The 10913-nt window shown below is 35.7% G+C and overlaps 1 protein-coding gene across 2 annotated transcripts in view; it reads right to left on the reverse strand.

The window, feature by feature from the left end:
• The window catches only part of itsn2b (intersectin 2b), a 31250-nt gene extending 20337 nt beyond the window's left edge, over positions 1 to 10913 (reverse strand). For both annotated transcript variants that reach the window (XM_058748336.1, XM_058748335.1), the window contains exons 1-8: positions 10703 to 10913; positions 4100 to 4175; positions 2551 to 2643; positions 2271 to 2334; positions 2007 to 2173; positions 1030 to 1230; positions 421 to 502; positions 174 to 316 (exon numbers count right to left, since the gene is read on the reverse strand). In XM_058748336.1, the coding sequence (XP_058604319.1) occupies positions 174 to 316; positions 421 to 502; positions 1030 to 1230; positions 2007 to 2173; positions 2271 to 2334; positions 2551 to 2643; positions 4100 to 4106 (757 nt within the window). In that variant the 5' untranslated portion in view covers positions 4107 to 4175; positions 10703 to 10913. The remainder of the gene's footprint in view (positions 1 to 173; positions 317 to 420; positions 503 to 1029; positions 1231 to 2006; positions 2174 to 2270; positions 2335 to 2550; positions 2644 to 4099; positions 4176 to 10702) is intronic.

Genomic DNA, 10913 nt, shown 5'->3' on the forward strand with positions numbered 1-10913 from the left:
CGTAAAATCAAGAGATTATCACAGTAATCACCGTGGCATTTTAAAAGTTTTGTCCCCAGGCATCAATAAGAGAGCCTATAGTACGTTAGTGCTAGCTGAACTATCCGTTCGGCGATTATTTGCACACTAATAATCCAACCATTTTCTTTTTAAAATCATTTATAATTAAATACCTGTTAGGTAACCAATCATTTGCTTGTCCAGGTGGTTAAACTGCTGCCTGTATTTGAGTCGTGATGCCTGTGGGACGGCCCAATCAGAAGGGACGCCCTTAGGAGAGTTGCTGGCCAACGATGTGGAGGGGGAGGAGTTTGAACTGTAGACATAAGTTCACAAGTCACTTTGTGTGCAGATAATACTATATACACAGTCAGTGGGTTAATTATATACTTTAAAGGTCCACGTGTGAACGTTCCTGACCTGCTTGAGCCCAGGTCCAGTAAAGATGGAGTGGCAGAGAAGCCCAGTGGAGAAGAGGAAAAGGAACTTGAAATCGGGAGAGCTATGGAAAAAAAAACACATCTGAAAGAAAAATGTAGCCAGTGACACTCTTTCAGAGACAGAGCATACAAGCAATTTAATGAAGAAACACATGTATGAGAATATTAAGCCGCAAAGTCATAATTTTGAGAGGGTTTGTGCATAAAGAGCTGCTTGTTAAATCAACATATAGCTCAGTCTTATAGGTACAAGCTGAGCTAGTCCTCCTGACACAGGAAGGCTGAAGCAGAGAAAATGCTGACTGCAGTAAGAGCAAAAGAGATCAGTGTCATTTCACCTTTAGCATACTGTACATTCATATGGGCTCTTGACTTTGCAACACATCCACAATGACACAACACTATCATTCAAAAGTATAGGGTTGGTAAGGTTTTTTTAAACAAGTCATGCTCATACCAAGGCTGCATTTTTTGACTGTCAGAATCTGACAAAATGAATCTGTGAACTGACATAAACTCAAAAAAACAACTGGCATAATTATACTAGATTCAGGCTTCACTGGCATGTGGACATTACAGTGTCTCTTACTGGAAGTGAGAGGGATGGGGGTCGGCTGCAGAATGGCAATAGGTCCATTAGGCAGGGCTGGAGTGCTGATGGTGGGCATCACTGGCACCGACAGCCCCATCATGGGAGTCATGCCCGGCATGGGGCTCATGGTGGTCATTGGTATAGGGGTCAGAATGGGCACGCTGGGCATCATGGGTAAATTTGGCATAGTTCCCATTCCTGCAAAAGCACAATGGCAAATTCAAACAGACATATCTAGACAATAAGACAACAAGATTACTAAATACCATTTAATAAATAAATTGCTTGAGGTTTTCAAACCATTTCTTTTTAAAATCGCAATACCTCATTAGTTTAACACTAGCAAAATCTATTTTGTACAAATATCAAAAACAAGAGCCACATCTTAAAACTGACAAGCTGAAGAAACATTTCTCTTGTACACTTTGAAGGTCGTGGTTGCAGCCATCTGTTCCACATTACAACTCAACTGCATCTTTTGGCCATCAAGCTGTGCACCTGCTGTCATACGAAGGACTTTCATGAGGATTGAGGTTTTCCAAGCAAATGGAGAAGTATCTTTTGACACTTACAGTATTGCTGTAGCATTGGCTAAAACTAAAATCTACTTATAATGTTAATCAAGGGGCTTTTTTCCTCCAAACATAGTCGTAACTTAACACTAAACTGCTACTGTACCTTTAAGACTTAAATGACCTCTACATAATGCTGGCCAGATTGCTGAACATTGAATATTGACATTTGGGAAGCATTCATGTGTGACTGCGGCTGGTCATGGTATCAAAAGTGAAAATTTGGCCTGTTCTGTATTGTGGTACTTAGTAAGTATAACAATTAGATTAACATTAATAATCTGTCATTACAACAATAAACTGTGTACTGATTTGCATTTTTGTTACAGTGCAATAGCGTTATAATCCCAATGCCCTCTCAGATCATTGCTCTGCAGGTTATAGTGTAGTTGGGCAGCATACCGAGAGGTGTTGCTGGCATGGTTGGAGCTGGCACAGGTGGCTGCTTCATGATGATGGGCAGAGCTGTAGGGAGATTCTGTCCCTGCAGTTTCATCTTGATCAGCTTCATGGCTATAGAAAACTCCAGCCGGTCCATCCTACCATCTTTATTCATATCAGCCAGGGCCCTGCCACACACAAACAAACAGACACGTGATCAGGACAAGACTATCAGCCTATTATTTTTTGTTTTTGTAAAGATTGTGCATGGTCATGATTTCTTACCAGATCTCAGCTAGCACAGACTGGGGAAGCCCTGATTGAATGAAGAAGTTTCGTGCCTTCTCCCCTATACACAAAAATTATTAAAAATAATCATAAAATCAAATCAAATAAAAACAGTTTTGGTAAATATTTTCACATGTATTACATAAAAATGTAAATTCATTTATGTTTGTATATAAAATTAACTTAAGAAATAATATCTTATTAAAATGTATAAATAAATAATAAAAAAAGTTTTTAACATTTTAATACATTTTAACAATGTCTCCCCTTCACATACCTGTAACAAAGCCCTGTACTGGCGAAAGGCTGTCAAACTTCTGATCATGTTTGTCCCTCTCCTCTGGGGTTATAGCCCAAATACTCCGACCACCTTAAAAGAAAAGTAGACAAACAGAATAAGGGATGAAGGAGAGAGAAAGAAATAGGGAAAAGAAACTGCAGGGGGATTCAATATTCTAGTATCAGCAGGTATATTCAAATGCACAGCTACAAATCAAGCTACAGTGGAGATTTTGCATAGTCAGGCTGTTCGAATGATATATGTGGCACATCACTTCTGTCTTTTGGCGCACGTGTACAATGCAAAGGCCAAAACTAAAAAAAAAAAAAAAAGTCACACTATAATCACATTCCAATTTGCATTGTCTACTTTATAAAACCCAAACGGGTCAGATTTAAGACAAAAATGTTTAAATTAAATATTAAACAAACAAATTATTACTTTAGTTCAGATTGAAATTGAACTTTTAAAGTGCATGTAAATGCACGTAGTGTCACCCTGATGTTTATTGAAATTACAAAGTTAAGTTGGCTTAAAGCAGCAGTAGACATAGTATACTTCGGAGTTCAAAGCTTAAATATACTCATTGAAAACTATAAATGTATTCTATTAAAATGTCATGCAAATTTTTTAATTAAAAAAAAAAAGTTGTACATACATTTGCAAATTTCTGTTTAATAAGTCACATACATTGCATTTCAACCATTTCATAAAAATTTTTTTTTTTTAAAGTGTACTTTTTTCTGTTTTACAAAATTATCACCACCAATTTTTTTTTTTAAATAATAGTGAGCTGTCATTTTAAATGACAAAACGAAGAGGAAATGACATCTTTTGAGGAGCCAAGTTTAAAATCTGGCAAGTTTTACTGTCATTTAAAATTCACAATTGATTAGCTGAGCATTACATATCCACTCTATTACATAACATAGGTAGAAACTTTTTTTTCTACCAGTCATTAAGTTACATTTGACTCTTTAATGCTTATTCAAAACCGGGAGAAAAGCAGCCATTTTGGGCTGAAATTGTCTGAATATCCTATCCGTATTAATTTTCATTCATTTATCTTTATTAAAACAACCGCTCTCCAATGGAAAGGGAAGACATTCCTCAGAATGACTAAACTTTCAATAAACAACATCCCATGAAACATTTACAGGGTGACCAGGTCCTGCTATTCAAATGTACAGCTACTGAGAAAGTATCTTCAAAATATATATTTTAACAAACACAAGTCAGTTATCAAATAAAGAAAATCAATAAGCAGTGACGTGTCAGTGTGATAGATGGGCTGCTGACAGGCAGAAATCAAAGCGGATGGTCAGAGCTGCTTGTGTGTGAGCAATGTATGCTGCAGTGTGTGAGAGCAGCGTAGCACCTGCACACACACCGCAAATATGAATGAGACATGATTAATAGGAAAGACTCATGATCTAGTGCATTTATGAGGCTAAAGGTCCTCTGTGTGTACACACACACACAAATCCTGTTGGTTGGGACACGTGGGTTAACACACACACACAGAAATATAAAGCACAGCTCTTACCATTCATGGCTGCAGGTGGCAGGGATACGAGGAGAGCGGTCCTGATCTCCTCGTCTCAGCTGGCTAGCTCAGTCATCTGCACCACACACACACACACATAAAGAGAAAGAGAGAGAGAAAGAAGAAATGTCCACCCATTAATAATGCAAGCAGGGGAGTGCAGGGCTGTCGCTATCTCCATCCTGCACTCTCAGAGTGAAAGAGAGAGAAAGAAGAGGATGTGTGAAGGAGAGAGGAAGGGTGAGAGGGAGGAGATGAGAGCTCCAAACTCCCCATACAAATGTTTTCAACAGAATAACGCTCTATGTGCAAAATCTTAATAAACAATGACACCATTATTACACTGTTTATGACTGACTGCATCAATATCCTCTTCCTAATAACATCAGAAACTGATTTCACAGCAATTAAAGCTTGATCATTACTTTAGGAGGAAACAACAGTTTAACCCTGTAAAGCCTGATGTATGAAATAAAAGAGTCAGGAAAATCTAATAAATGGAACTTTTAATTTTAAGTTTATTGGCAAAATGTTTCAAAAAACATATTTGGCTCAGACAGTATGATCCAGTAGAATATGGAGCTCACACTCAAGATGGAAAAACACCTCAAGTTTATTCAAAGGCCCAAACTGAGCAAAAATATGCAAATTAGTGCAGATGCAAATATTTAAATGGCCAAAATTTCAGATAAAATTCAGATGAATTCTTAGGAGTCGTCGCTTTGTATATCTTAATAATGTATTAGTAAGTATAATGAAATAGAAGTGTTATCTAGGTTTATCCCTGTAAGCCTGACATTGTTTGATGAAATCATAACTCTTGCAAATTTACTAAATAATAGTGCTTCCGGTAAATGTCAGTGATAGGAGTCAGCCAAGAACTCTGATTCACACATTAAATCAATTATAGTCTGACATAATCTCTGTAGTGTATGCATGAAAAAAATACATTACATTACATTTTAAAATATATTCAAATAGAAAGCAGTTATTTTAAATAGTAAAAATATTTTACAATATTACTGCTTTCACTGTATTTTGGATCAAATAAATGCAGGCTTGGTGAGCAGAAGAGTATTCTTTAAAAAATACATTAAATATCTTGCCGTCCAAAAACTTTTGACTGGTTGTGTATAATGCTAAAAATTCAGCTCTGTTATCACTGCAATCTTACAGTTTTTAACTGTATTTTCAGTCATATAAATGCAGCCTTGCCATATAGCTGCCATAGTAAAAAAACTAAAAAAAACTAAAAAAATAAAAAACTATTAGTTTATAGTGAAGGGCTATATCTTTATGTCTGTATATCCCTGAGAAGGCAGGGGTCTGGCAGACACCATTCAGCCTAATTATAAGACTATCCTACCACAGACTAGTCATCCAGGCTAGTCGTTCAGACCACCCACACTCATGAAAATTTGTAGTTTTATACACCTCTATTAAGTGGTTAGTATATCTTTGTGTATTGGCCGATCCAAAAATGTCCAAACATCAACTTGGTTAATATATGACTACTACAAATCATGACAGCCATTTAACAGACCAGTTGTATTGTATCTCACATAGGGTTTGGGTATCGTTTGGGTTTTTTTCGATACCGGTGCCAAATCGATACTTTTAAAACGGTATCGGTGCCTAAACGGTGCCTGAACCGATACTTAAAAATAAAAAAATAAATAAAAATGACCAATTAATAATTGGATTGGCCATTAGCACTAAACACATGATGTCTTTTTCATTCATACTGGATGCCAGAGGGCGCCCTCGAACAAAAAAATCCACATATCCAGTCACAGAAGTAGCGGAACTCATGAAGCTCCAGGAAATCCCCAATATGGACAAATGCATTGCTATCGCTGTAACTGAGTAAACAAGATATAAACGTTTTGAATGATAAAACAAATACAATAAACACTTGACTAAGACAATGTATAGTTTTTATCTGTGTTATTCAAGCCATCTCTGGTATTTCCATAATAATTAAGTATATTTATAATCCATTGCCAATCGATGTATTAGTAGCCTATGGATCATTTTCTGCCTCATTCTGTGACAAGAAGCTACATCAGATCACAAAACTGGTGTTGTGGACTAAAAAGGTAATGTTCTCTTTAGTTGGACAACAGGTTTAAAAACATGAATACAAGAGAATTTTAGCTTTAGGCATTTTAATTTAAGAATGTTTAGCTCAGCTAGTTAATGGAGGGCTACCTGCTGCTGTCAGAGCAAGTGTCATTTCTGCATTCACGCGCTCCTCGGATGCTCTCATTTCCCGAGTTGTGCTTTTAAGTCGAAATGTGAAAACAGCACGCACGCGTTACTACAAAGATTTGCTGGACTTGTGTTATTAGAGTTTGGACTTGAGTTCACGTGCATTTTCTCAGTCGGGAAAATATTTTTCACATGAGGTTCCGGTGATGATGCTTCTTACGTTAGTTTTGGAGAAACAAAAGGACAAATATTTCAATCGGTCGCTCAGGCATGGCACCGAAATCTGCGTTCTGATTCGGTTCTAGTACATACCGGTTACATAGGTACCGGCGCCATATTGGTACCGGGTTTCGGTACCCAACCCTAAACAGCTGTCAGGTCTTCTGATAGCAGAATATACACACGTTAAAAACAGGGAGAAAGTTGCTGACAGGAAGTGATGTGTGACAGTAATTAGTAGGGTTGTGGGAGCAGGTCTATAGAGGTACAGAATGCAGTCAGACAGGACAAGCTTCCAGAAAAGTGTTTAGATAGGGCATGCTTGTCATGTGTGTCATATCACTCCCTTTCTCTCACTCTCTCCCCATCGAACACACTGCCAGTGCTCGCTGTGGTTTTCTTTTATTCAGAGAGTGATGGACAAATTGAGTGATTTATTTATTAGTATTTATTGTCATGAGGTGAATCTTTGCAAATGTTAGGTAATATGCTAGGAAATAATACATAGTCATATAGATTAGTTCAAAAGGCCAGGTTCTGTAAGATTTCAATCATTTATTTTTTAAGTTGCTTATGCTAATCAATTCTGAATTTATTTGATCAAAAAGACAGTAAAAACTGTAATAGTGTAACATATTATTACAGTTTAAAATAGCCGGTTTCTATTTGAATATATTTTAAAATGTAATTTATTCCTGTGATGGCAAAGCTGATTTTCAGCAGCCAGTCCCATGATCCTTCAGAAAAAAATTCTAATATGCCGAGCTACTCAAGAAACATTTTTTATTATTATTATCATCATTGTAAAAAAACATTTGTGCTAAGTGCTGCTTAATATTTTAGTGGAAACAATGATACCTTTTTTAGGATTCTTTGATGAAAAGAAATATTCTAAATGTCTTTCCCATCACTTTTGATTAAATTAACGAGTCACCGCTAGATAAAAATATTAATTTCTTTAAAAAAAAAAAAAAAAAAATAAATAAATAAATATATATATATATATATATATATATATATATATATATATATATATATATATATATATATATATATATATATATATATATATATATATCCAAACTAATTCCCAGTTGAATGATCCTGGACAAACTGCATATTTTAATGAGAATAACTATATTTAAATTAGAAGCTGCATGCATTTCATCTCTCTCTTTCCAGTACATAGTCCCTCGAGCAGAAAGGGAAATCACCTGAAACCGCTGTGTTCATGAGAGCTTTGAGAGACCAATGGATCTCATTGTGGCTTTACATGTTATTTGCAGCTGGGTCAAATTTTGCATCACCTGATTTATAGCAAATTTCCAAGATTCAACTCTTTAATATAGAAACAAAACATTCTTTACACTATATTGTCATTTTTTCTTGCCAATGATAACGTCAAATTCTTTGGCACTGTATGAATTCTTCGGAAATACTGAATCACAGAGAAAAGCACAATGTAATCGTGTCATTCTCACTTTATTTTAATGACGTGTATGATGTAAGATCTGCAAAGATAGATTGAGGTCATAGCTAGGGACGTCCCACCACCTCCTGCCTCCACCCTATGATTTAACAGCCACAAAGGAACGAAGGAAGTGGGAGGGAAGCAAAAACGAAACAGGATGTCAACAGGTCACAAACAATGATGTACAATGCTCTGGACCCACAGCCCTGTGGTCGGAGTCCACATTAAGAACAACAAACCCTGTCTGTGTGTCAGACCTTTCACTTTTGTGCTTGCCACTGAATTCTCAGTTCTCATAAAATGAAAGCATTGATTGTAGAAGTGAGCGTAGAGCCTTGATCATGAAAAAAAAAAAAAAAAACTGGCAATATTACCAGAGATGCTGAGGGCGGTTGGTACCGATTTCATTTCCCTTTACTGTTAATTTATATTTGCTTATTTGTTAATTATGTTATTTTATTTTTGTATAATTGAATGTAATCCATTTTACTGAAAAATATGTCTGTTTGATAGATTTTAAGTACTCAGAGCTCTTCCACATTCTGAGATATGTTGTTTGATGGCTTTATGTGCAGAAGGTCATGCAGGTCACATCAGTGAAGCCTGAACAAACAGACAGACAGCTGTCAAGACAGCATACACACTGTACATAAACATCACGCTACTGAACTTTTCTAAAGATACATCAGGGCTCAACATAAAGGACCTTGTTGGCTCAGTTGTTGAACCAGTAGTTCACATTTTTACTTGCCCTGCCAACATTTCCCTGGCTGTACTACAAGTATGATTAAAAAAGGCCATTTTTAGCCAGTGTTATTTTAATAAATATGTATTTTAGTATTTTATATATTTATATACCATTATAGTATTTATTAATATTTTGAATTTGATTTTTTTATATTTTCAGTTTCTATTTTAATTTTAAAGTTAATCATTTTATGTGCTTTTGCCATTTTTATTAGTCCTTATTTTTCATATTTTGCTTTAAATATTTAAATTATTATTTTAAAGTGGCCAACTCATTTTTATTTAAATTTTAGTTTTAGTAATTTTAGTCGGCTACTTTCAATTATTTTATTTTAGTCAGCTGCCAAGGAAATATTTCTAATTTTTAAGTCAATTTAAGTTTTTATGTTTCTGATATATATATTATTTTATTTCAGCTGATTTAGCAATATATTTTATGTGCCAGAATAAAAAATGTTTTTTTATTAATGGTACACAAGGAAAAATGGTTTCAGTCTTTTCTAATCTGATGCTTTTAACATTATCAGAGGTCATTTTGTTTCAACAAATTCTCATCTATGCTAGAGGGCTAGAAAACTTTAGCTTGGTGACATAGTCTATTTAAATCAATATAACGTTCAATACAGCACCAAACTCCAAGATCACAGTGCATTAAAACTTGCACATGAACAACGAATGCAAGACATAGTGTCATATTGGCTTTGCTGAATCCTTTGTTTTTTAACGCTGTATATAATGACGCCCAACTGTCTTTTTGAAGAAAATATTTTTTCCAGTTTGTAACCAAATCATTTGGCCAGCGGCTCGAACACAATAACACCGGCTGAATGAATCGGTTCATTAGTCTGCTCAGATAACATGAACTGTTTTGAGCATTAGTGATGAAGGGCAGAGAAGTCCAAGCTATGAATACAAGCACAAAAAGTACACATGATCTTGAACAACTATGTTATACAATCCATTTCCACCATAAAATATGACTTGGTAATTTGGTAGATAAACATAAATCCTGTGATTAACCTCATAGAATAAGCCTGTAACCATTCATCTGAAAACAGAGGACAAAAATCAGTCATTATGGTTTGACAAATTCTTGTTCACTGACCCGGAGTCTGCAAGGACATTTCCTCGAAGAATCAACTACATTACAATTAATTTAAAAGAGCCCCCCAATTCAAAAGCTCAACTTTTACAAATTTATGTAATGTTATATAATATTTACAGAATAGAGCGACTGCAGTTTACTATGCCAATGTTTTTTGATGTTTTTGTTTTTTGCACACTGATTAATATAATGTCCAATCTACAGAACAAAAAAAGATGGCAAACCAATGAAAGGGTCAGAAACACTGACCAGAGACATTGGTCGTAATGGCCAAAAATGTTGTCTAGATAGGCAACGCAGGAAGTTTTGAAACACAATCATCATCATCATCATCCATTAGATCATGTTCCGGCAATTGTCGCGTTTAAATCACTGTAGCAATATAATAACTAATAAAAAAGCGAATAAATCTCACTTTAACGTGTTTTGTTTAACTCCACTAGACATTGTATACTGCTTATAGCGCTGCATATCTGAGGGCGAAAGGCAGACAGACTAGTTTGCCACTCGTCTGGCAGGTTTGCGTGAAGAAAGTATGTTCGAAAGCACTTTGAATCAGGTCTTTTACATGAAATCACACTTATGACCCACAATAAGCTCTAATATTTGTAATATGAAGCTCTGAAGGACTTTGAAGAGTGTGAAACTGGACACTTTTTCCAACTCATCACACAACTACTGTAAAACCAAATGATAACCAGCAGAAAATGTTCAACATTATATGTAACACATAGTAAGTATTGTAGCTGTATTCTAACAAGTTATAAAGTGTGATTAAAGCAGATAACATTAAAATAAGCAGACATTTGAGCAGTATTACAGGAGGTAACGTTAACGTTAACGTACTCACATTACACAACAGCATTATTGACTCTGCGAAATCTCCAGGGAGGAAAACATATCCTTTCCCATTGTCCTCTGAATTAACGTGATGACAGTCGGCTTTCAGGGCTTCTTTAAAGGATTTCTGCAGTGTTTTATTGAGAATCTTTGACAACCTGTTGCTGTACGGCGCTGTCAGACAAACAACATGGCTGACGACGGGACGTGCGCGAGCGCTG

Source organism: Onychostoma macrolepis, chromosome 17 (genome assembly GCF_012432095.1).
Source record: "Onychostoma macrolepis isolate SWU-2019 chromosome 17, ASM1243209v1, whole genome shotgun sequence".
Taxonomy (NCBI): Eukaryota; Metazoa; Chordata; class Actinopteri; order Cypriniformes; family Cyprinidae; genus Onychostoma; species Onychostoma macrolepis.